The sequence below is a fragment of the Agelaius tricolor genome, unplaced genomic scaffold (assembly GCF_023055355.1).
Source record: "Agelaius tricolor isolate 1412-34295 unplaced genomic scaffold, bAgeTri1.0.p SCAF_17, whole genome shotgun sequence".
In the NCBI taxonomy this organism is placed as follows: Eukaryota; Metazoa; Chordata; class Aves; order Passeriformes; family Icteridae; genus Agelaius; species Agelaius tricolor.
This window is the reverse complement of record NW_027269277.1, coordinates 217,911-245,707: the sequence shown is the minus strand read 5'-3', so window position 1 is coordinate 245,707 and position 27,797 is coordinate 217,911. Positions and strand designations below refer to the sequence as shown.

At 37.2% G+C, this 27,797-nt stretch overlaps 1 protein-coding gene across 2 annotated transcripts; it reads right to left on the bottom strand.

Annotated features, from left to right (window-relative positions):
* LOC139597128 (transmembrane 9 superfamily member 2-like) lies at positions 1 to 27,656 on the bottom strand. 2 transcript variants are annotated; one of them, XM_071442120.1, is made up of 17 exons: positions 27,430 to 27,656; positions 26,988 to 27,055; positions 25,597 to 25,690; positions 23,881 to 24,008; positions 23,527 to 23,656; positions 22,445 to 22,572; positions 21,140 to 21,251; positions 18,937 to 19,016; positions 17,968 to 18,076; positions 14,665 to 14,797; positions 13,583 to 13,702; positions 13,348 to 13,405; positions 10,341 to 10,500; positions 9,546 to 9,697; positions 8,478 to 8,589; positions 7,891 to 8,062; positions 1 to 640 (listed from the first exon to the last, which is right to left on the bottom strand). In XM_071442120.1, exons 1-17 carry the CDS (start codon positions 27,544 to 27,546, stop codon positions 573 to 575), a joined length of 1,941 nt encoding a protein of 646 aa, XP_071298221.1. In that variant the 5' UTR covers positions 27,547 to 27,656; the 3' UTR covers positions 1 to 572. The 2 variants fall into 2 exon arrangements, with proteins under 2 accessions (XP_071298221.1, XP_071298222.1); XM_071442121.1 differs by lacking the exons at positions 25,597 to 25,690; positions 27,430 to 27,656 and having other exon boundaries at positions 26,988 to 27,052.
* Positions 27,657 to 27,797: the final 141 nt, after the last annotated feature.

The window sequence follows — 27,797 nt, the reverse complement described above, 5'->3', positions numbered from 1 at the left end:
TAGAGTTGTGCAGTTTTATTTGAACAAAAACCAGTGTCGATATTTTTAATAAAGTCTACATTACACTAAATGCATGTACATTTGTAAGACGATAACCTAGTTGTAAAGAAGGTGCAGGATAATATGTACAATCATAGTTTAGTTTAAAAAATTCACATTTTACATAGATTTACTTGACAGTCCTAGGCTTTCATGGCATATAAATGGTAACCAAAAGAGGTAACAAAAAAACCCAAACTCCAGTCACAAGGAAATTCAGCTGGAGGACTGCATAATGCACTCAATTTTTCAAATAAACTGTTTCACAGAATTCTTATTCATCCTAAATCAAATTTTGGATATAATTTTTGAACTACTATAATTAACATGTTCAATGAGTATATTGATGTAAACATTTTTGTTTATATCAAAATGGCAACGGTGCCATTTTCTTCAATAAAAATATGCATTTTTTGTTGTGGTCTGGTCTTCCACTTTTACAAATTAGAATAATTACACAGGATGTTTCTCAATACATGGTAAAAACTATCAAACAGCAAGGAGGATATGTTCAAAAGACACTTTGAAGTTTTTCAGTCCACCTTCACAACACTGTAAATCTTACTTACAAACCAGAAGCAGGCAAAAAATCCAATAGTCCCTGAAACAAGAAAATAATAATGGTTAGTTTATCTTCCAGCTTGCCCTGAGAGAGAAATCTAACATGTACTTCCCAGCAGGACAGAATATAACACTGTAATCCAGCTAACTACCCAGAAAAACACTTCTTAAATTTAACAACACACATTCATCCTCAAGCTAGGTTATTGATTTAGATCAAAGATGGCTTTTAGGGTCCAGGCTGCTTCACGTACATTTAAGCCACCGATGACCGTGTTGCCACCACTATGAGCAGGGGCACAAGCACCAATTCAGAAACTGACTTTTATAAACATGCCAAGCCAGCTCCCACCTGATTTTTTTAGGTCTACAATACTTCACTGCCACCCATGAATTATGACACACAACTAGGCCTTGAAAAAATTCACCCATCCCAGTTTTATATTCATCGTGCTCTATTTATACTTGAGAATAGAAATTTCTTCTTCTGTGTATCCTGTTACTTCCTTTTGGCAAAGGAATGCTCTGAGTGCTACAGCAGCTGGAAGTAAGCAGCAAGTGAAAGCAGCAGTGACAAACCAAAACACTGAATGAGATTAGTATATAACAATTTTCTATTTTTAAACTGATGAAGAAATTTGTCGTTTTCACCAGCAGTCACTTTTATTGGGCAACTGCAAAGACACTGTCCATCACATTTACTTTTAAATTACTTTAAGAATTTCATATGCAAGGAGACAGAGTTCAAATTTAGTCTTCAGTCTCTAAAGGAAGCAATTCATTACTCGTCACACTTTTACTAGTTGCAAACTGCCACAGAGATGTTAACCCTTAACAGACAAAAAAGGGGAAGATCTCAATTGCACAGAGTTCCCTCTCAAAAACACAGCTACAAGCCAGCCCTGGGACAGCCCTTCCCAGTTCCACTGCAGGCATTCGCAAGATCATGCACTCAGCTCCCTCCAGTTTCATATTATCCTTTTCTGTCTGTACAGCCCATGTTTAACATCCAATCTCTTTCACTATTGTGACTGACTTAATAACTAGAAGATTCTTTATGAAGCATTCGGGTTTTTTACGAGTTACATTTCTATCTTTCAAACTATATCTTCACATTTCCTAAGCGAACAACCCATCTTGGGATGCTTATTATCTGTATGCCAATTCTTACATTCCTCATGCTACCATGTATATTTTCAGTTAAAGGCTTTTTGACAGACTATTATTATATGCCACAGATTACCCTTTCCTTCGAAGTTTGCAGTTGTTGTTCTCTGGAACAGTAGGAGACAGCAGATTTATGGCCGTTGATAGGAGATGAGACAGCAACCGCACAAAGAATGCGATTCCTTTGTAGGCTTGACATCACTAAGTCTTTGCAGTTCACGGTCATATCCCGCTCCTTCCTACTGTGCCAAATATTCTAATACCAGCATTGTTACTCTAAACCTTACTCTCATAGTTTTGTTCTAATAACGGTTCTCAGTCTCTGCTTCCTGGTTTTTATAAAATAACTCTCTCCAAGCCTTTTATGGCTTTGAAAGCAGTTTCTTCCAAATGTTTAACACATTAGATACCTTAAAAATTGTGTTCTAGAACAAAAGTGTACTATCATAATTACAACTGTCCCAAGAATGACAGCTACTGTAGTTTTCTGAGCATGCCACAACTTAATATGGGAATACACTCTAAATCCACATATTTTCCTCTGATCCTTGTTAGTCTGAATCTTTATAACACATCAGTTTTCTATAAGACATTGCCTCAGTTATAACAGAACTTGAAGACTTCATACTGTGAACAAGCATTTTATCTATAAACAGATTTACACAAGTTTCAGTAACATTGATTTTCAACTCCCCCTCCTAAAAAGTCTGTTTAGCAGATCAAAGATGAAGTACACCCTGCTTATTTTTCAAACTTTATCAAAAATTCTGCCAATGTACTAGAAGCAGAGTAAGACACTTTTTAAGTGGTGATGTTTGTCAGATATCAGATTTGAATAATAAATTCAGGAGAGAAAGGCAACACTCATCACCAAGACACAGACTTAGGTAGTCAGAACCTTCTCTGGTGAGCACAGATTCCTTCTGTTGCTACCTCTACATCAATAATTGGGGCTAACCAGCACTGTAATTTCTTCTTCCCTCCCATGAACAAATATATCCTACAAACTCCATATGTGGATAGCTCTAAGGAGCAGAAATATCAAAACCAGAACATCAAACTAAAGACCCCATCATCTATCAAAGGTACCTCCTAAAGAGCCACTTGATGCTCTAAGTTCAGTTTAAAGGTAGTGGCACAAACTAGGTTGAAAACTGGTTATCAACTAAGTTAGAAATCCAACTGCAGATTTAGGAGTGCAAATGAATCACACCAAATCAACTAGGTGGTTTTAGTGCCTTTTTTTTTTTTTAATAACATGGGCCAAATAGACTAGAAGCTTCTAAAGGCTCAGGTCAGCAGAGTTGTGTTGACATTGCAACCAGTATTACTGGACAGAAATTAATATAAGGTAAGAGAACATTATTTATAAGGTTCTCCTGAACAGTAGCTTTACCTACATGATTGCTTATGTTAGTGCAAAAAAAAAAAAAAAAGCTCAATTTTTGCCTCTATTTTTAAGAACATGAACCACAGCACAGTGCCTGGTTCCACTGAAATTCAGTGTTTTCCCCCTCAACCCTTGGGATGTTTGTGATTCCATGAACACTACAAGGCCCAAAAAAGGTAAAGCAGTAAAAATGTTTCTGATTTCCTACATAGCAATAAATATTCCAGTCAAAGGGATCTGCAAAGGAGTAGCAACTGGGGAAAAAAACACTTCTGAACTAGCGTGGCTTGTTTGAAAATTCTAGCCAGGATGTTTTCCACATTTTCTGCATTTTAACCCATTTCACAAATTTGCCACTTGTTCCAGATTTGAGCACTTCATACTGGATCTTTAGGCTGGTGCTGACAAGTACCACAGGTTTTCAGATTCTCCTTTTAACTACTTTGTCTAAAGCCAATCTTAAAACACAGACAACTGCACACTCTGTTTCCTACACCTGTACCTCTACCCAGTAGAACTGCTATTATTAGTGGCACTAGTTAAAATCCAACCTTGCCATATCACATTGCATCCCTTGAAATGTATTTTCTTGAAGAGCATAGGTAGCACTTTAATCTTGACCATTTTTCTAAGCTCATCTTGCACCAAAATGAAAATCATCCCTTATTAAAATGAGCCTCTCATTAGAACAGGAGAAGTATTTAGGTAAGGATTAGATAAGACCATACCAGGATGTTGCTTTTATTTGTCTCTTTCAAAACAGATTCAAACTGAAACCCAAGTTTTGAAGCACTATCAACAAGATGCACACCTCTGCAGCTCAGGCTTTTCTCAAGACACCAATGAACACAACATGACAGAGAACAGATACGTAAAGGCGTTTTTGGAAAAGCTGTTAAAAAAAATTCTAACACTAAGTACTTAAAAAAAACCACCAAAAAACCACAACAAAAAAGACCCAAACAAAGCAACAAACAAACTAAAACTACAAACAAATGTGTAAAATACCCCGCTAGTTGCAAGAGTTGAGACCATTACATTTATTTTCTGATTAGTCAGAACTCCTTCACATTTTGAGGTTTTTTACATCTTTCACATGCACATGTCTATCAAATGACCCAGCACCAAGCCTAACACCAATTCCTCAAATGAGCCTTTCTAATCCGTTTGTTTGGTTTAATCCAATATAACAAATTAGTTGGCTAGTGTTTACTTTACCCAAGCCTAACCATTCACCAACTTAAACTGCATGAAAAAACACCTGAATGGTCTGCATTGAAGAACTCACTGTTGTGGGATAGATCCTTATTTTTCCCCTAAGCAGATGACCTGCATATTTTAAGATTCTACCTTTTAAAATAATCCCTACTATCCTAGGAAAGTGATGCCATCCCAGTGTACAGCAGCTCACTGCATGTCATTTACCATTCTAGGGAGGTACAGGTAAAGGATCTTTTGCAGGAGCCATTTAAAACTCACAAATCCAGACAGGAAGGTGACTCAAGACACTTCTTTAGCCAAGAAGCAAGATATGTCCAAAAATCCCTTTATATGTAGTGGGGAGACACTGACACCGTCTTTGTTTTTTGATGATCTTGTCCTCTGCTTTATATTCTGCTGAATAGTCTGGTCTGTAAAGATATACTCTCACTTTCTGGTACACAGAAACAAGATGCTATACACAAAGCCAGCATCTAACTGAGTAAGGGACAGTTATTAGTAAACCAGGTTAAATTCAAAATTAAAAACAAGGATTATTGCAAAGAATAATGTCAAAATACATTAAGCAGACTCTACTCATCTCTTCTAGCTTTATTGTTTAATGAAGAAAGAAGAATTCAAAGCACGAGCAGATTGTAAGAAAGCAAATAGAAAAGCACTCTGCACTTGGCTGATACTTCTCATGTACCTTAAAAGCTCTCTGTATCATACTGGTTTCAATCACCGCACAGTGGTGGGTGCTTCAGAATCTCAGATTCTAAACACAATCTACCCAGAAGATCAAAACTCAATTTTGAAAATGGCATTAACTCACAAGTGAAAATGATGTTCAAAAATAGAGGTCACTGTAAAGAAACATGCTTTGACTATGTTCAGGATTTTTTTGCCTCCACAAATAAAATACATGTAATAATGTAGCTACCCCCATCCAACTGCACTTGTTATTTCTTCAAAGATTAGCTGCACTTTGTACATTAAAATTAAATTGTCTGGTTTAGGTGTGCACACCATCAGATTTCCCTGGTCAGATTTTATTACTGTCAGTGTTGGTATACAAGCATTCAGTTCCTATTTACTTATTCATGATCTCTTTTGAAATGCCCTGGGTAACGCAATACGCTGCCCCTTGTATTTCTGTCACAGTTGCTGAGACCTAGTAGGCAAGAATAGAAAAAACCAAGATACCTGGCGCTAACTTAAGTGGAACAGATCATGGTCCCATTTTTGGAAGGCTATTAATGCAAGGCATGTGTAACATTACATTAGCAAACTCCTTCACCTCCAGAAACTGTGAAAAACGGAACCCTTATTTTCTAAAACTATGCCTGCTAAGGATTATTTTACAAAACAAAGCAAAGTTAGGTGTCTACTGTTTGTGCCATTTGTCTAGAACAGCTTACACTTCAGGTCCAAAATCTATCACCTAACTAAATATGGAAAAGAAAGTTACCACAGCATTTTACATTAGCAAGGATTTATTATGTACTCCATGCATCTGTTGTACTAATTAGCCTTCTAGTGACTAGCTATTCTATTAAATGTAAAAAAAAAGGAGGGCCATGTAGTAGCTTCCCTCATGAGCTACAAAAACAGCACAGGGAGCACCATTGAGGGTTTTTTTCAAAAGAAAAAGACGACGCTGCAAAAATAACTGCAGCACAGTTTATTATTGTACTTCAGGGTCTCACTGGCCTTCATATCAAGAACTCCAGGATGAGCATATCTGAAGCTTTGAATACCATTTCAGCAGCTGGCACGACAACCTCAATTATCATTTTATATATGAAAGGGACATTTTTAATTCTACCAATTTGCATATTGTAAGTGATATTGAAATTGGCAGGATAGCAACTAACCTATGCTAAAACTCAGACACATTAACATACTGCTTTAGCATAAAAGTAATTAAAACATTCTAGACTATCATTTTTGGGGTTTTCAAAAGACAGATAGATAGACAGACAGATAGATATTACAGAAGACATCTGGAGCTTGTCTGTTTCACTACAATTTAAGCAGAGGTTCAACTGGTAATATGCAAACTTCCAAGTTTGCTTTCTAACAATTAAAAACCAGAAAAGTTAAATCCTCCTAGTTTTTTTCCCTGCTTTTTTTTTTTAGAACTTTTATTGTTCTTCTTAGGAGAGAGACATTTCTAAAGAACAAAAACCAGCAATAAGCAACAGCTACTGTTATTTAATATAATTTCTACAGCATAACTGCTTTTTTCAAACACATACAGGAATTTTCTTCAGGTTTTTATGAAGAGTGGGTTTTTTTGCCTTGTGCCAACCAGTACTAGGAAAATTAAATACATAAGGATGAAAGAGGTCCTTCTCCCGGTTACACTGACAAACTTGAAGTCTGACGTTAAGACTTACCTTCATTACCTATTTCAGCCACTCTTTTTCAACTGCAATTAACTAAAAGATGCATTTCACAAAGTGAACACAATGTAATCAGAGCAGCTTTCAACAAACAGGCAGAAGAAGTTAAAAAGTACCAATATAAACTACCACGCCATCCGCAGAGAAATCCTCTATTACAAATCTTTGGAGTGACTGTCATGGCTGTTTTTATCAACAGCCCATTATACGCGAACAAGCATTTTCTCTAGTTCTGTCATTGCAGTATTTCATGAAGCCAAGCAGTGACACCTAAAAGATCTGACTTCATGTGTTAAATCTACATATACAACAGCAACAGTATGATGAACGCCAAGATAAAACACTCATGGCTATTTTTCAAGGCCAGTACCCCTTCAAAGAGCTTCTTATTTCACCAACACATAGTACATTTGGCACAAATTTCTCATCAAATCAGCCTCAAAATTATTGTTTCAGTCAAGTGACTATGAACATTAAAATAATCCTCTGGAAGATACTTTGTTTGCATGAGCTACATCAGAAAAGTTGGACAATTAACACTGGAGAGCCATATTTCAAATTGGTTCCTCCAGTTAAGGTACATTTCCATCATTATGAAGTGGTTTAACGAGCAAGTAAGACAATTCTAACAGTACTAAAACTCTATCTTGTCAACATTCACTTCTTCCCCAGCACCAGCCTCCTTCACTTGCTGATAGTGAAAGCTGAAAATATCTTTCATACTCCATATGCAGAGAGAAATTATCTTTAACTACAGAACTTCTAGAACCAATTATGAAATCCAGAGTCAAGTTAATACTCGATATCAATGAAATGAACAAAATACTCGATATTACATAAAATGATAATACTTGATAAAATTAACAAAAACAGGCCTTTGAAAATATAATGGCTTGATATTCAGTAAAGGAAAATTAATTCTACCATAAATAAATGTAATTTCAAGTCAGGAAGAAAATGTAAAAAATCTTACTGTGCTGTGTGGTGTAACAAACCATGTAAGTAACACCACCTAAAGAGTCATAAATTGTATTTAATATTTCATGTAATCTAAATTTCACCTAATGTTTCTCATTTCAAAACCAGAGCCCTCTATATTAATTTTAGTTTGAGCATTGTACTTACCTGTGAAAAGGAAAAAAATCAAGACCATGATCATTGTGTAACCAAAGTATAAAATGGTGCTGGCAGTTCCTGTTATCTGGAGTTTGGAGAAGAAGTAATGGACTGCATAGATAAAGAGATAAACTGCTGTAAAGCTGCTGGTCAAGAACGACCTCCACCACCAGTGATAGTCCTGAAAGAAACAATAAACCGCTTGCTAAGAATCACCATGTAGGAAATGGAGTATAGATAAGATGGTGAAAAATTAGCATTGTCTTATGAACACATTTAATTCTGTAAAACGTAGCTCAGTAAAATTCCAACATGGCATGTAAATATTTTCTTTTTTCAAAGTCAGCCGTATTGCTTCCACTACGAAGATGAAACTATTCTAAGATCAAACCTGTTTGGTTTTGCTTATCTGTTGCCAGCAGATGATTTTGAAGCAGAAGGCATATTTCAGAAGAGTGGCTAAGACAGGCATGCCAAGACTGAAAATGCAATCAGTTCATAGTGTCCAGCATTTCACAGTGTATGTGAATACCTCACCTGTATTTCTAACATCTTCCAGTTACAAGTCATATCTACATCAGAACTGCAACTTTTACCTCTGCACACAGGTGGAAGTAGCACAGCAAAACTGTAGCCTCTGAACATGTAATTAGAAGAATTATAAAAACTAGGAACAGGAATCCAAACATATAATACATCTGATGAGACCTAAAATTAAAAACAAATAAAAACACGAGTCTCATTTTTGGTTGTAGTTCTGAGTTAATTCACAGTGTCACATTACCAGATTCTGAGTCTATTGAGTGGAGGTGACAATTACTGTAGTACAGGATTTGACAGAGGGAGTATTAGTTGCATATTCCCTCCATGCTTCCCTTTCATAGGATAAAGGGAAGTGAAAGTCCACAATATACCTGTTTGTCAGGTGATTATATTTTTCAGCAGTTACATTCCACATTTTTTGAGGACTGATATAAAAAGTTAATCTAATGTACTTGCATTTAAGAACTGGTTTAGAAAACTGTTCTGTAAGATCTCTCAACCTATACACCATAAATGTGTAGATTGATGACACTGTAAAAACCCGGCACCTTCAGGATAATATTTCCCATTGAACAACAATGTATTAGACATTTCACGTTTACATTGTGAAAGTAATGAAAGACTGCACTGGTTTAAATTTTCACACACGGCTTGATTGGGTTTTACAAGATTCAGGAGTGGAGTGGATTGTTCATGGGGAGCAGATTTTTTGTTTTGCAGAACATGGAATCCCAAGATCTTGACCTGATTCTGATCTACACATTTGAAACTGTTAGATCACATTAGTTTCATAAATCATAATATAGTTACACAATGGATTAGGCTCTACCTAACCACAACAGCATGCAACCACATTTGTGCTGTACAGAGCCAGATGTAAAAGATAAAACAAGGCAATAGGACTCAGATAATACTATCAAGTTCTCCTTAAGAAGAATTAGTTTTGTAAATTCTAAGCACAGAAATAAATATAAAAGCTCCAGAAATTCCATAAAATTTGCAAAACTATCAAAAACTTTCAAAATTGGTTTATTCCTTATATTATGTGCTTTGGGATGTTCAAAATCACCATGTGTATTATCAAACCTGTATAAATAGAGGGAAAAAAAAGTGATACTCACCAAATGCTATTCAGAATGAAAAAAAGTTGAATAAAAATACAGCCAAAAGGCAAGATACCACCCATGATGATACCAGGCAATGGCTTTGTGAAAAATGACTGCTCTGGGATTTGGCGAGGAATCTGGTTTGTACGCACTGGATGCTCAATAGGCTGCAGAAAAAAATAATAGAGATAAAAGATTAATTATTACATCATAAATAAGATTACTTGTCCCTAGCATTAGCATATAAAGATTTATAAACATAACTATATTTTCATTCATAAGCCATCACACGTTATCAAACAAAAAAACCTACATACTTGATATCCATCACTAGGAAAAAAGCACATGTGCTTTAGACATTCCAACTATGGGCCAGTAATCAAAGCAGAACACAAAATAAATCTGTTCAGTCCTTAACTCAAAACAAAGTAAAATTTAAAAAAATCCAATAAGATCGCCTTTTTCTTAGCTGTCTGGCATTACTTCAAACTAGTGAAGTACAAAACTGAAGCCTCTCTGAAGTACTACTTCCAAACTCAGCAATACTACTACTATTGCTGAAGCACAAAAAGCAAGTAAGGGCTCCAAGACCATAATTAAAACCCGATTCTAGTGAATGGACAGAGCAAACCAGTTTGGTATGACATTACAAATACACACTCTGTTTCAATATCAAGAAAGTAAAATATCCTTTTACAATCATGGGATTACAGATGTTTCGATCCAACCAGATCCTGTCTAGAACTCTTGCTTCAATGGCTCAATTACAGAGGACAGGTGTATTTCAAATCTGTAATCAAAGGACCCTACCTTCTCTTTGAAGCCAAAATAGGCACCAACAAAGGTTAGTGGGACTGAAATTCCAAACCACATAGCAAGGATAGCAACTAAAGTGCCAAAAGGGATGGCAGCTGAGGAGCCTTTCACCCACAGAATGAGATTCATAATGAAGAAATCAGCAAAGACAATCCTGAAAAATAAGTTCAGAAAATATATTACAATATTCAAGAAAGAATAAATATCACTTAGTATTACAAAATGTAAATTATTTAAAATAAATGTAGCTTCTTTCAATTTTCCAATTTCCCAACAGTCCCAATTTCTTTCACCACTGGTGCAGGTAAAGTAAAAATGTCTGCACCATCCAATATTTGTAATGTAGGTAATGTAGGTAAAGCCATTATTTAAATAAAGACTCTGTACATAACACCAAAGAGTAACAGAAACATGCCATTGAAAAATCTATACAAAGAATGGAAAAATACAGAATAAATGTAAAAACTCCTTATCTGGACCTTCTTTCCAATTAAAACCATAATTTTTTTTTTATTTATGTCCCTTATAAATAGTAAATTCCTTCTGAATAAATATAGTGATAGCAAAATCTCCTATTAGGAAGCCCCATGGACTCTCACAACATGGACTCTAATGTGCTGCTGCAGTTTGTGTCACAAGGGGAAGGGGGGATTAAAGAGGGCTCTGCTCTACAACAGAAATATTTCTATAAGCACGGAGTTACACATACTAAGTAGCCTGTGCTTCTGGAGAATTTAAATAAAGACTGCACCATGATTTGTCTCCAGACCTGCTTTTCCCTCTCCCCTTAAACACATCTGCCTCATTTTCTAAACATCCTGGACAAAAGTTAGAAACAACTCAGAGACAAGAATCAAGGTGTTGCTGAATCAAGGTGAGATGAAGATTTCAAATATCCCATTCTGAAAACAAAGCAGAATGTTCATTCTGCAAAGGAACTCCATATTAAAAAAACTTGTGCTGACTGCCGTTATTTCTGGATTCAAACATAACACCTCAGAAAGGGTGCTGTACAGTGCACCACTGTCGGGGTTTTGTTAAAAAAAAGTGTTCCTGAGACAAAATTTAAGCTACCCCAAAGTGAACATGCACCCTGTACTTAATTGAAAAAGGAAGGAGGAAGGATTAGAGCAATAGACAGGCTCCTTTTTTTCCTAGGAGAGGCCTGACACTTGCCAAAACTGCTTGGGGGAACAGACTTGTTCAATAAGCACACCCAAGCGACCCCTGGTGTAAGCATCTTGTTTGAACAAAAAATAAAAATCAAATCCATTTTAAAAGTCTTTCTAATCTTTATCATTTACCCAGGCTCATAACATAGACTTCACTTACCCCCTCCACAATTATAAAAAATACTGCAAATATGAGCTCCCATCAGTCTACCGAGATTAAAAAGAACTTGGGCTGTTTATGATATTATGCAAATTCACTGAACTAGCACAGTGTAATCAGGGCATCTGTTCAGATTCTGTCAGCCTCAGTCATTTTACTTCCTCTGTGAAACTCAATTTATTTGGGAGTGTAACTGACTAGCACAGTATTCTTTCCATTGATATATATTTTCTTCTTTCTCCTGATAACATCTAAATGACAGCAGGGAGACTGAAGCACATTCTGTTAAGAAGTAAGACTTCTCATGGAAATACTAGACTTGATTTTTAACTTGTTTAATTTGATGAAATTCTGCTTTACTTGAAGCCAAGTCATGTTTTATTCATTCTGAGGCTTTGGGGGGGAAGAAATACCTTAAGAAACTTATAATCTTTTCTTCCACTTTTGCCAAAAATACTTGCCAAGGGATGACTTCATGTACTCAAAGTTGCAACCAATAAACATGGAAGACTTGCAGAAGAAATGAATTTCTGCTCCCTCTCCCCACTAATTCTCAAAAAAAGGTCATAAGAGCTATGAGAAAACAAAAGGTTGAAGTGCTATTGCCCTTCCCAAGCAGGACAGTATTGCCCACATTATATATAGTATGATACACACTACAGCCACATCCCAAACTGGACACCACCTACATTCATGTAACATTATAGATACGTATTATAATATTGGCTTTTTGCAAATATTAAAATGGATTCTATATGTGTGGTGCTAAAGTAACTTTGCTATAAAGATATCGTTTTTATTTCTGTTTTAATTAAGCTTAGACACAGTAGTGAAATAGCTGATATAAGTATGCTTGTGTTAAAATGCCTGCTTGGATGGGATAACATCCAATGAACACAGGATAAGGACACCTGCTACAGATATGCCAACTATCAGCACTCACAGTCCGAAGAAAGCATGGACCAAGGCCCAAACTGGAAGTGATAAAGAGAAGGAGCCAAAACCAGAGCCAAGAAATAGACATGCTCTAAAAAGGTGGAGGGGCTATGTAAAACAGTTCCTGGAATCTGTGAACTAGTTGGAGGAAAAGTTTACTATGCATAATTGTTTATGAATATGTAACAAGCTGATGCGATAGAAATGGTATATAAAGGGCGTTTTCAAAAATAGCAGGTGTGCTCTTGGCTGAGTGCCAAGACACATCCAGCCATAACATCTTTGCTTTATTGTCTTTGTCTCCTATTGTCATCTATTAAACTCTAAATGTTTCCAGGAGAGTGAACCATGTTTTTCACATGTAAGAAGATTATAACCAGAATCACCCAGTACTGCAGCACCAAACTGGAATGACCCCAGCACTGTGCCCAATGTTCTGGTGCAGTGATTCCCAAAGGCTGTGACACAACCTTGTGAGAGAGTTGCCCCATTCCTCCTACCCCCGCACCTGACAACAAAACAAGAAGCCAAGAAGCTGTGTTCCAGCTGTACCAAGGTCCAGCTCCTCAGAATTCACTTTTCTTTATAGTCACAGATAGGCAATGCACAAAAGTACCATACACAAAGTCACACAGACAAGCATCGTAACAATTGGCTTTTCCCCAACTCCTTCCCACTTCTGATTCGTTTATACTTAAGAATAAAAGGAAGAATGAGGGGAAACAATACTGACCCAGGGCACAGCAGAGCTGTAAGCAAGACATTGGTCTTCCACTTCTCACCTCTGAATGCTGAAGAGAAAAAGCAAAAACAATTTCAATGTCAAGACTTTTTCCAACTGTTTTGCAGAATGGCAGCATAAAGCAGATACACTGTCTGAGACACCAGCTCCAATTGGAGGTATATATTCAGCCCAGCAATTCTGAATTTAACACTTTGTGTCACATTAAATAAATGCATGTACTTACTCTTGTACATTCTAGCAGACACATAACCAGCTGGAGTTCCAAGTAAGACCCACAATACAACTGCACAAGTCATCAGAGCACCACGGTTGGCAGGAGAAAGGAAACCAAGGCAAGCTAGAACTAAAGAAACAAAAAGATTTAGTTATTTGTGGACACATGTCAAAATATCCCTGTAACACTACCACATATTTAAATGAAGGCTGAGTGCCTAAGCTCTTGTACAACCTCATCACATAAACATACCCCTAATGGTACTGCTTTGTTCAAAAGCATTATTTTCACCTCATCTCTTAAGTAGAAAACTTCTCATAGCCAAAACGCTGAAAAATAAAATGCCACCATCCATCAAAAGCATTTTCTCTTGCCACCAATTTCTTTCTATACTACTAAACTGATTGTGCAGGAAACTATCATTGCTAAGCAAGATACACAGTTGTGATCAACAATGACCGACAAGCCTTTCAAGAAAATTCTAGTAATCTTACAGTATCATGCAATAAATAGAAAAAAGCAGCTCCCCTATGAAAGGCCAAAATCTGAGTTAAACCTGGAGAACAAAATTTGAAAGATTCTTCTTTTGTACTAAGTATCAGTGTACTTTCCAATTCTACTGTACAGTAAAAAAAGGAATGCTCATAAAATTTACAGATAACCAATAATAAAATAGAATCAAGTAACAGGTCCCATGCATATACAGCTATTTATGGCAGGCTATCATTATCTCAACATTGTGTCAGTACTATTTCACTGGCGTGCACTCTTGCTCATATTTCTGTATGGCTGCAGCCTCATGTCAAACATATCGGACAGAAAGGGTTCCCAGAACAAAGAAACTTGTAAGAAGGAAGTTTGATTTCTGAATTCATGAAGAATCAGCATTAGCCCAGATATCACAAAGTTTTCAATGACAACGCTTACAACAGCCTTACTAAAGCTATCTAATTACTGTTATGAAATTGCCTTAATATTTTATCCTACTAAAGGAAGAACTCTATTTCCAAAAGAAGGCTTCTATATAATAATATTGCATCTTTCTTACTACTATTACACTACATACACATCATCTTAATGAAGTTACTTACATAAAGTAATAAATGTCATAATGAAAATTTGGGTTCCTTGGCCCAAAAAGACAGACAGTAACATTCCCTTCCTTGGAGGTCTAAACACATCTCCATGAACCAGCTTCCAGCCAAATTCCTCTTGGGCATCTTCCTGTATAAAATCAACAATGTCTTTAGCAGCAATACATAATGCAGTAGTGAATTAACACAAACAAGATGCAAAATACATATTTAAATTTTGATTAGCTTCCAGTTAAGATCCAAAGCCAGACTAATTGCATATGATTCATCACTCATTGATTTTATAACCCCCTAATGGTTCAGTGAAAAAGGCAAGATTTATGAAGAAAATTCTCATCTCCTAAAGCAAGAAAAAGCAAATGTAATTAGTCAAACCATAGAAAATCATTCTAAATTTAAACTAAAACGAAGCATTTAGTTTAGTTTTAACTTCAATCTAGTTCATGCATTTATTTTTTTCTGTTTTCATTTCCAAGTCCATTGGTCTCAATGACAATACTGGAAAAGAATGAAACTGTCTCTGTACTCCAGAAGGAAGTTTGCATCCTGGAATCATGAGGGACAAGTACAAACACTCTGGCCCACTGCCAGATGTGAATGGATGAAAGGATGGAATCGGTAGGGGGAAGCCTCGGTCCAGTGGCTCTAAGGAACCACTGCTGAAGAACAAAACTTTTCAATAAAGTCACTCAAAACAGACACCTCCCCTCACAAAAAACAAGCAAACAACAAAACTAACGCACACAACCAGATAATCAACCCCACAAGAAAACCCTCTACTCCTCATAAAGTTAAAAGCTACAAGTTCCATTCAGTGTAATACTGAGTTCAGTTCAAAGGTCTGCTTATCACTAGAATTAAAGCTTGCCAAAAAACAGGGGAAGAAAAAAAGAAAGAAAGGAGATCACACTAGTGAATGACATACAGATGATGTAACTTTTCTTTTTCTGGAAGACTGTCTTTGCTTTCCCCACACTGATACCTCTGCTTGCTAGAATTACTCTCAGAAGGCTGATATATGAATACAAAAATTGAAAACTATTAAACACAAGATAACACTGATTAAAATACAAAACCACAGCCTATACCTGATAGAAAATTATACCAGATATCCAGGTATAATTCCAACACATCAGTGTTCTTCCAGCAAAGAAAGATTTGTTTGGTCAAAGAAGCATAAATACAAAACTGAAGTCTGAACTTGAACTAATTGTGATAATAACAAGAAAATCGTTGAGGTAAGACAAAATAAAGGCTTTTCCCAGGTAGTTGTAAGTAAGGAATGGAAGAGTTGCAAAGGTTACCACCTGAAGCAAATCTCTGTTTCCAAAATGGTAAACACTGAGCAGGAATAAACGCTTAGTACTTCACTTCCTGATAGAACACAGAATATGTTTACAGATCTGAAATGACTCGTACAGAATCCTTGTCAACAACTCATGTGGGAAATGCACTCAAAATACACCTTCTGGTTCTAATGTGAACTTTAAAACAAAGAGCTACGTGGTAATTATTTTCATTTAAGAAATCAAGGGAAACCATGTATGGCAGATTGAGACCCTTGATTTATCCTATATAAGCCTATGTGCCACAGTTTGTCTCAAAGTTTTGTTTTTAATTAAGTTCTTTTATTACTGGCTAATTAGCTAAGAGTCAGAGTATTTTTCAGACTTCTATTCAAAAAATTCAGCAGTATTTCATACTGCTATCCTTACAACATAATAATAAGAAATATACAGCTAAACCAAGTAGTAAGCTGTATTTCAGAGTTTCAAACAATATCAGAGCAAAATTACTCTAAACTTTTCAAAGGTGCTGTAATCCTCATCTCACCCATTAATTTAGCTTAGTGCTCAAAACATTCTAACAAAGATTCAAGTCCCCTACATTCAAGCAGTGATTACAAAGATTTTAGGGAAAAAAACAACAAAACCAAGCAAACAAAAAAAACACTTTACCTCTCACTGAAAGGTGAAAACATACTGACACTCTTCAGTTCAGGAATCCTCTCTTAGTCATAAGACCCTAAAAGTAATCTAATGATTTCTGAACACTTCGTTAATGAATGTCTCACTAAATCCACATCACACTAAAAGCCAGCTAGCATCAGCTGAAACATGAAATGCACATTCTAAGAGCACAGTCACTGGCTGGTGCATTGATCTCTTCTGAAGTACAATCACCAGCATCCCCTAAATGTGAGATACTCCTTTGCTTCTCTGCATCTTCTTCAGCCAATGTCCTCTTTTGCACAATTGTTTCACACCTTTTAAATAAGCTCCTTGAGCTGCAACACATTTTTAAGTCTCTCACACCTGGCAAGAAAATAAAAAACTGTGGCTTTCTGAAAGTCACACCTATCCCTGATGTTACTTATAAAAACTAATCAAGTTTCTACAAGTCTTGCTCTTTATCACATTAAGAATGATCAACTAATAAAGACAAGACAGTATAAAATACTGAACACAATTTAATTGAGAGATCAAATAGAAGCCTCACAAAAACTATCAGTTAAAGGATGTGAGAAAAATCATTCCACTTTAAATCACTGTCTGGATTTCCATTAACAAAAGACATTCAATATTAAAACCACAAAGAAGAACAGAAGTATTTTCACACAGAATTCACAGTCAGTATGAAACATTTTTGTGCATTTTGAAGTATTTCTTTAACCAGATAGAGAGCAACAAAAGTGAAAATTCAAACCCTTCTTGCATCTGACATTACTTCTCATCTTTGAGTTGCAGATACCACTTTTACCAATGAGAAAAAGACTGAGTAAAAATTACTCTCCATCTACTGGTCAAGTCTTTCCAATTCACAATCAGTTATATTCACTTCCATTATGGAAACCTGCAGCTTTTCCATTTTAAGGAGTACATATCTCAAAAGAACTCACAACAGGTTCAGTTGGATAGTAACTTAAACAAACTAGACTCAGTTTAAAACAGCGATTACCATGGGAATTGTATTTACAAATAAAATAAAATATCATTTATGCCCATACCAAGTAGCTCTAACACAGCTACAGGTCAGAAGTTGCGTTGCCCATGAACTGCAATATTATGATCTCCTAACTAAACAAAGTAATTCCACCACAGTTTCCAGCCACAGGTAACATCAACTTGTATCAGCCTATGTTAATCAGAGTATCTCCAACAATTTTTAACCCCCAGAGATATCAGCATGTATCAAACTCATCATAGTTATACATCTCTCTAGACTGTACTCAAAACTAAGAGACAGACATCACTATGGACAGACAAATGTACTCATGTAAAAACTGTAAATTTTACTCACAGAAGAGTCGATCTGGTTATATCTTGCAATATCTTTATGAAGAGTCCTCAGAATGATCATAGCCACCATGCCAGATAAGAACAGAACAATTACGAGGGAATTCATTATACTGCAGATAAAGAAAATGTCAAACTTTGAATCCAGTAATTCAGGCTTCAGGAGATGTATCAGTTCATACTAGATGTACAGCTCAGATCTGAGGAAAAGCCTTAGATATTCAGACCTTTCAGTATTATCCCATTCAGAGAAGGGGAAAATAAAGGTACACGACTTAAAAGTCTGTGACTTCTTAGGAGACACAAGTGAGTAAAACAGTATTTCATGATACCTTGCTAATTCTGAACACAGTTACATATTGCTTTTCTTTATTTTCCTCCTTATATAACTGAGAAGTAATTTCCCTGGTGAAATAGCTACAGTTCTTAAAGTAGACTGTCAAGTAGGTTTTATATCTATCAACCAATGAAACTGATTTTGTGCCATTTAATATTTTGTAGAGAACAATTTATTTGGATTAGCCTTTTCAAGATTTACATTCCAAAACATTAACACTTCAACACAAATTATATACTTACTTAGTATAATTCCCATGCTATGGAGGGAAATAAAATAAGCAAGAGCTTTTCACATACATCTTTTACTCGTAAAAAAAGACCTTTTCACTGTAAGCAGCTGCTGAGTACAAAACATGCAGTATATATATGTACCTCTCACTTGGCAGTCAAAGCCAGACAGTAACATAAAGAACACTGCAGAGCTGCAATGACTCAAAACTTCTCCAGAATGGAGATGATAAAGTAAAAAAATGCAAGCTGTTTTCCTTTTGGATACTGTTGATGCATTCCTTTCACAAAATGCAGTAATACATTTGCTCCCAAGAGATGAAAACTTAATTCACATATGAAAGTACAATTAAGAAATCTTTGTGCTCCCCTGCAAGGTTACTCACTGAATAAATGCAAATCTTACCTAAACCACTGGATGTTTGTATGTGGCATGGACTCCAAAATGTAGTCCCACCTGGAAGCCCACTTAATATTATTCTTTTCCTATAAGGAAATGAAACAGTAATTAATAGAAGCCAGTACAAGTTTGTTGAAGTCTCAAGAGGAAATAAGCATACCACATCTCTTCCCAAACCTTCCAGTCAGCATTCACTTCTAAGCTTGGTATCAACCCTGGATGTAAGATCTCTCTTGCATTAATTCATCTCTAGAGATTCTAAGAGTGAATTTTCATTGAAATCTCCTATCATCATCTTCTACCTTTAAATTAGGCTTCACTAAGCCTCATCTTTCCATGATTTGGGATGTAGCTGCCTGCAGATCCCAACAGCTGAAAAACAATTATGATATCACTACGAGATTTTCCCAGCATAGCACACTGATCTTGAAATTTCAACTTTGTCAAACATACTCCAGAGAAAAATTCCAAGGGAAGCTAGAAATATGTTTTTCTAATCACTTTTAATGGATTTAGCACAGGCTTCTTTGCTCTCTGCCAGAGTGTTGGCTGACACAGACTATTTTCTAGTCTGATTCCTGGCACACAACTTTCATTTCCAGATATTCCTGTGATGGACCTTCATGTCTACAACTGAGGACTCTGACTCACAAGCCTTGTCCTCCCCATTTATTTATTTTTATTTGTTTTCTTTGGATGAACACATATGTTGTCCTGCTACTAAATTCTATCCCCTGACTGGCACAAAGTTCTGCTGAATTTCTTCATTTACTCACAAGGTGCTAAGTTTGCACAGCTAAGAACCAAACTGCTCTCATACTTTTATTTTTGTACACTTGTGTACTAAACATTAGAGCCATGACGATGCATACTTCTCACATAGTGCTAAATGCCTTGTCCATGTCAGTTAATTAAAGCAGACATGCTAACTTTTTCATCAGAAGTATATTAAGAAGGACCACAAAACAGTTATATATTTATGCTTTATGTAGTCAGGCTTGCTTAAACTGATGCTTTCCTATTTAAAAATGCTTCTCACTGATAAACACTCCACTTTCAAGTTATTTTGAAACTACTAATAAAAAGTAAACCACACAAGGTATTATTTCAAACCAAGGCTTATGGATGACAGAGAGAATAAGCAGTTTTGAAGTGCCACCTGCTGGAAGTATCCAAACCCACTGGATGTGAGCCTTATCTGCTCCATGTCAGGGAAAAAGAGTGTGGGTACCCAAACACCTCACCCATTGTGTAACCAAAGTTCATACTGAAGTTCTGAATCACAATTTACCTCAAGATGTAAACACAAATGTTAATGAAAGAAGGCTCATTCATGTAGGAAAATCAGAGTTGAAAGAGGATTGGGTGTTTCAACGGAAAAGTAACAGGCTACTGAGCCTTGCACCTCAAGGTCACTGGTTCAAATCAAATTCAATTTGGCAGGATGAAAGCTGTTGCCATATCATGGCTGCTTCACTGTCTGTACAAAACAAGCTTGTGGTCTCAAGCCAAACCTTTTAAGACTGGTGTGTTACATCAGAAAAACAGCCACGCTTTCAGGACAGACTGAAACAGAGGTACCAAGATTTGAAGTACCTTGAATCAAATTATAGTCACACCTACAGGAGGCTCACTTTCCATGCTGGGGTAAAGACCCATTTGCCAGAAAGAAACTTCCCCCTAACTCCTTACAGGCTGAATAAAGCATTAGTATATTAGTATACATTAGAGTATTAATTGTAAAAAATAAATGATCACCTACTCAAGAAAAAGCCAGTGAAAAAATAAACATCACACAAAATGACACAAACCCTTCAACTTCATGAGATAAAACTTCACAGTCAACATTTAACAAAGAAAATGTTCCCAAATATAAACTGTTCTTTAACATAAGACTCTCAGCAGCCTGACTGAAATCTGAAAGCAGAGTTTACCTCAAAGAAGACAACTCTTCCAGTTATACAATCTGCTAATTTTCTATTAGTAATAAAACTCAGGGGGGGGAAAGGCCTTCCTTTATATTTTCATAGTGTCAATTAAGTTACAAGAACAAAAAACCTGTTAAGATTTTCAGAAAAATACTACACAAGACCATCCTTACAGAATTTACACTGCTGTAATCCACTTACAGCTATTAGAAAGTTATCCAATTGCTCTGATTTCATTCTTTTGTGGAATTACATATTCATGTAACAGATTTAATACTTACTTCAAATGTCACAGAGTAGGTGTAAACCAAATTCAGTTTATTGGTGAATTCTCCAGGAATCTCCATAGGTGGGCCTTCACAGCTTAAGTTGTTCTCATCTGTATGCTTGTAGCTAACAAGGAAAAGAAGTTAAATAAAATTTTTAAAAACTTCAATTTTCTTTAAAAAAATTTAACATTGTGCTCCAACCACAAATACTCCCCATAAGGAGAGCTTCAAGGTTGAAGCAAAGCACCTGGTCAGAGAATGACAAAATTAAGGTTATGTGCAACCTAACTGCCCCCTTGTGGTCTGCACTGCCAGGGAAAAGGGAAATTCTCATTTTTCAGCCATTCAGGATGCTACTGATAAAGCATTTATGAAAAAATTAATAAGATTGGTAGAATCTTCCCGGCACTCATGGAAGGAATAAACTTGTATAGCAAGTATAATTCACTAAAAAACCACTGTACCTTTGCAAGACAAAAACCAAGTACAATCAAGTCATGTTGTACCAAGCATGTCTGTATGACTTCAGAAACTGTAGTAGTGTAATTTCTTAACTTACTTAATCTCTACAGAAAAGAGAGAAAAGTTTAGCTATAAAAAAAAACTACCTGGTTTGAAATTTTATAACTGGGCTGCAATTGCCAAATATAGATAAATATGAACTGTGTATGAACAGATTGACCAGAAGCCAAAGTAGCTGCTCCAGTGTTCTCCTGACCTCTGCGTTGTTGCACCTCCACTCTGGTCAACACAAAAACTAATCAGGTACTGTTTGAGGAAATCAGTTAGTCTTCCTAGGAAATTAGTTGTTGTCATTCAATTCTGAATAGCAGTGTTAATTTGTGGTATTTCAACTATACCTCTTATACAAACTTACACAGGAAAAAGTACACCTGTACATTCATCCAAAGTACATTTGGATGACAGGTAACAGATCTGACATGGGAAACTGTTACTCAGTGAAAGGGTGTTTCTCAGTATATCTGAAAACATACACACCCAGATACAAATCAAGCAAAACATGAAAAAGGCTCTGTTGTTTGGGTCAGGTTCTAAAAGTCTGTATAAGTAGCTTTTCCATCACAAGGGACTTCGGGAAACACTATAAAAGCAAAGTTAAATGACATTTACAGTGGTGGAACTGTCCTTGTAAACAGCTCCAGACATAAACCAGCACACTGAAAACTTTACCAGAAGTCAGAATAACAAGTTACTCAGAATTTATTAACTCCAATAACATCTCTAAGGAACTGTTCTGTCTGGAACAGCTGTTAGGACTCCAGAGTACCAGAACCTGATGCTTTAATGCACAATTACCTTTGTGGTCTCAGTCTTGCCATCACCAGTCTTGCACCAGGCCAGTTTTCATCCTTCCCGCTGTGGTACATGATTGTTATGTCAACGTGGTTGAAGAGGTAGAAAGTGTTCTTCTTGTTAAACTCTGACTATAAAACATGATCAGGAGACTGAGCAACTTCTCCAACAGGAGAGGGCGCAAGAAGTCAAGAACTTTATCATGAGACTGGTGTTGCATGAAGGAGCAACAAAGGCAAACACTTCAACATTAATATACCTGTATAAAAGACCACTTTCAACAGTCTGGGGAGCCTGAGGAGCAACTGAGTTGGAAGGTCACTGTAGGCAGAGTAAACTGAACGTGCATGATAAATGCAACACTTCAAAGAAGCATCAGACCTGCTGCATACAAATTAACTGACTGCACTGCACAAAAGCAGGAGGTCAAGTGGTAGAGCAGAGTCATGGGAAGCTCTCTCCCCACCAAGAGGAGTGCTGTCCCTCACCCAGGAGGGACAAAACTATCACTACGATCTGTAATTGTACTAGCTCACAATGGATCTCGCAGGATGACTGACACATTTCCAACTGTCAACATAATTTTCTCTGTCACAGCTGTGTTTATAAACCTTCAGCCACCTGGAAAAACTCTGACACATTTAACTTGTAAACTGTGCTAGACGTGACTTTTGCAACTAGAACACAGAACTCATTTCTAGGACTTCACTAGAAAGCCTCTATCTGATACTGATAAAAGAACATCTTGCATATGAACATGACAGACAAAAATTAAATAGGTACTAGGATGGAAACACATGAAATTTCAGAATAAAACCTCAAATTTTTTAAGACTTTTAAACGCCCACACCATTCTTTTACCTTTATTAAACATATATTAGTCAAAGACCTCTAAGAACATTTTATTTGAAAACTGTATCAGTGAGTCACTGCACACACAAGCAGCACTCAGCTCTGTCAGTGCCCACAGTCTGAACATTAAGCATGTTTACAAACACATCTGTTCTTTCTCAGGAAAACAAAGCTTGAAAGTAAAACCACAAATGAAACCACCCTATACTAACAAAGAAAGTTCCACCACTTACATTTATAACACAAGCATCTTTAACTCTACCATCTGGAGTAACAAAACATCCTATTGGAAATCCTGGATTACAGTATTTTTGTCCATCTTCCACATCATAACACCACGTTACAGGCATGTTATCGATAATCCTAGACAGAAATCATCAAAGAACACGTCCTCAGAAAGGGGTGCACCTCACTTCACAGTGACATTTCACATTCATGTAATGCACACAATTTTCAGTAATGCCTACAAGACGCACAGTAGAGAGACAATTATCACACAAAAGGAAGAAAGCAACAACTTAAAACATAGGTAACAAATGTCAAAAAGCAGAAAATAAACCCAATCTCAAGCATATGTCTTGGCTTACCAGTGATGCTGATAATTCAATTGCATTCCTTTCTTCAAAAAAGCCAGTTTGCTTTTATCAGCACTGTTTCCTGGGTCATATGATCTTGTACAAACCTTCTTGCAAGTTTCTTGCTTTTTAAAAGTGAACTGTTAGAAAAAGCACACATAAAAAAGTCACTTCAATTTTGCTTGAAAGATCTTTTAGCACTTTGGGTTATTTTCAGATAAATTAGGGAAGTGGTTTTTTAAATTACTTTAGCTCCTTACTGTAAGTTTCTGAAGGATAAACCCTGAGGACTGAAAACTGAAAATTAGCAGAAAAGGTAATGCTTTTTCTTTTACCAGTTTGCTTTATTTTGATAATTTCATCATGGGCTAAAACAGACTTTCACTACACCATTCTTGAATGTTTCATGTTAACTTTAGCTGGCTTTCTCCATGACAACCAAGTCAGATAAGGCTGCCAAAAACACAAGTTGCACAATATCTAAGCTTCAAGCATAGACATCACCTAACACAAACACACTCAAATTTGCATCTCCAACTTCTAACCCGGTTAGTATTTACCTGTTAGTGAGCTTAAAGCATGACTGAAAATTCTAATATCATTAAGGCCCAAATGCTAACCAGGAACAGCACTTCTTAATTACTGTTGTGTACAGCCATTTCAAACAGCTGTTAGAACACTTAATCTATTCATTATATATCCAGTCCAAATGACCCATCATGCTACATATTTAAAAGCTTCTTGTGACCACTAGTCATAAGACTTAAAATTACATTAGCTCAGACAATCAAGGAGATTTCTAAGGGCAGTTCATGTAAGGGAGAGGGCATCACCTACTTAACAGACTAATGAAAAGATGTGATCAGGTCCCTTAAGACTGAATAGCAGCAGACTCAGAAACTGCTGCCCCTTTTTCTCACAGGGATGTGGATTATCTAGCAATCGTCACAGACACACGTAGCACAGTCTTCAGCTTGACTGGCAAATCCAAGTCTGGAAACTGTATTTGAACCCCATACAGCTCTCAAACACCAAGAGCCACTGCTTGACCACAGCTCCTCTGCTGCTAATAACTGTCCCAAGCTGATGGCACAGCTTTTTAGATATGCTACATTTGGTCATTGCTAATGCAGGGCACGATACAGAAAAATACCACATACCCAACCCACAAAATATTTCCATGCATTTGTTTTACAGAAGGTTCCAAGTGATATGCATCAACCCTGAAAAATTTGGTTTCCAACAGCAGATGATAAGTATGTACAAGCAGAGAAAAGCTCCAAGAGAGCCATAACCTAATTTCCCCTTCCCATCTGGAAGTTGCCCAATACTACAACCAAGTATACAAAACAGTTCCTGAACTATCACTTTATAGTCTCCAATGTTACATTTAATAAACCAATTATTTCACATCATCTAGCACACCTTACATCCAGCTATTAAATAACTACCTAAGATATAGTTTCTGGACTTCTCTACCACAGAGCAACAGGCAAGAAGGGTGATCACTAGCTCAGTTTCCTAACTGTAATTAACCAACCTAAGATGCCTTCGGGTTGGGAGGAGTTTTATTGGGTTTTATTACACAAACTCCATAGTGGTTATATTAAAAAATATAAACAAAAATAATCACCCAGTCATCAAATCTTCAGCTATGTCTATGGATTACAGCCATCAGAACAACTACTATCAAATTTAAACAGGATCAACTTCAAGGGACAAAATAACCTTATATGGAGACGATGCTATTCTCTCCCCAAACAGCACTTGTCCAAGATTTTCTGATGGTCTTTTCTCTTCCTTATCTTGACAGAAGTCAAAACTGGAAAAAAGTAGCAAAGGTTCCCTTTTATTTTGAATTGACATATAACTGTAAATGCCAGCCTAAAACAAATTCTTAAATTATGTCCTTAGTAGTTTTCATGATTTTTAACAGTTTAGCCACTGGTAGTTAAAAATCTGAGAGCCTTTGCAAAGAAAGGTGATATTTATTTTAATATCAATTTCAACCAATACATATTCCAGCATATCTTTAACAAAATGGATGATGGTTAATTCACCCACCCTTTTCAAATGGCAATTTAAACAAACAATAGAATGTTTCATTTTGTGGGAAAAAAGGCACTGTGCTACAGACTTTTCTCACACAGAAAGTTTCTGAAAAACCACACTCCTTTCTTAAAGGAATATTTACAAATAGCATTTAACACAAAACACATTTCACAGAAGGAAAGTGGTTTTAGTCTTACAGTGCCACACCACCAAACAGCATTCACCAATTCTTTTCAGCTACATACAGCTCGAAACTGCTGAATACGGGAGAATGTAACCCTTCTGGCTTTGCATTAAACACAGGTAGCAGCACATTATGTTAAAAAACCCCAACATAACAACAAACAAACCCATACTTATCTTTGGAACATAACCATTTCCTCAATCAATGATCTTAATTCACTGGCTTCCATAAAGTTTAAAGGAAGTAGAGACGGGGGATTTCTTAGCTAGTCTTTCATCTTACTTCTACTGCTGCACTGCCCAGGGAAAAAACTAAAATACCTGCAAGTTTTCTTTTCTGTGCCCAGCAGCAAGACTGCAAATCATATTGTTTATCATTGCTTTGTAGGCCTATAAATATCTGCAAAAGCAGGTAGAAATTTTCATATAAAAGAATCAAAATTAAACAAAACCAAAACCAACAAACCAAGAATTAGCTACAGAGCTTTGGCAAAAAAAAAAAAAAAAAAAGGAAAGTTAACAGTGACTAGTTTCTGAGTTTCTTTCAATTATCAGGGGGAAAAAAGGAACTCAAAGCATCTTATGTCCTAGATTTGCCTAGCAGGAAAGAACTTTCAAACTATGTCAAACAGTCAACACTAAATCTTGTACTCAGCTCAAAAAAATGCACCCATAAGAAACCCTGCAGCCTTTTTTTAAACAGTAACTTAGGACGGTCAGGTGGCACGGGTGTGGCCTTCATCCCTCCCACCCTCTTGTACTTAATTCCTGCCACTGAGCACCGGATTCACTCTTCCATTCCTACAGCCACAATACTGACACCCTTACAGTAACAGAAAATCGTCTTTCCAAACACTTCTGGAAAAGTATTGGGATGTACTTACGCATCATATTCGTATGGCAGAACTGATTCAACAGAGTCCAGCCGGTTCACGAAGAGCTCAATGAGTGACTGAAACGGGAAAGGAGGAGAAAAAGCATGAAAATACGGACTTTCAGAAACAAACGTGCGGCCGGTATGAAACGCGAGGCTAACTAGCAAATGCTGCTATCCCATGGCGGAGTTACCCTTGGCTGCTGACAGGCCCCGGCCACGGCAGGAAGAAGGAGCTAAGGGTCCTCCCAGCGCTAGGCTGTAAAGTTCAGCGGGAAAAGGGAATACCAGCTAGGGGTGCCTGTCTTCCGGGACAGAGGCTGCCGCCCGCGGGAGGACAGCTACGAGCAGCGGGATTGGGAATGCCCCGCGGAGTCCCCTCGCCGTGGGAGCCCCGCGTGGGGCAGAGCGAGGGGATGGCCCACGTCGGGCCCTCCCGTGCGGGTTCTCACCTTGCAGCTCTCGGTCTGCTCGTTCTCCTCACAGAAGCTGACAGGCGCCAAGCCAGGCAGGTAGAAGGCGGCGCCGAGAGGCGCCACCAGCAAGAGTGCAGCAACCAGCAGCCTCATCTTGCAGCCTGGACGGGCAAAGGCACCATGAGGCGCAGCGGCAGCCCCGACCGCCCCGGGCAGCGCCTTGCGGAGGCGGCCCCAGCACAGTCGGAGGCGGCGGCAGCCGCGTCACGGCCGGGTCGGGGCCACAGCGGCTGCGCGGTGAAGGGGGAAGCGCCGGGCGCCATCTTGGGGGAGGGCACTCTGAAGAACCGGAGGCGACAGGACAAGGGGGAACAGATTCCCGCTGCCAGAGGGCGGGCTTAGAC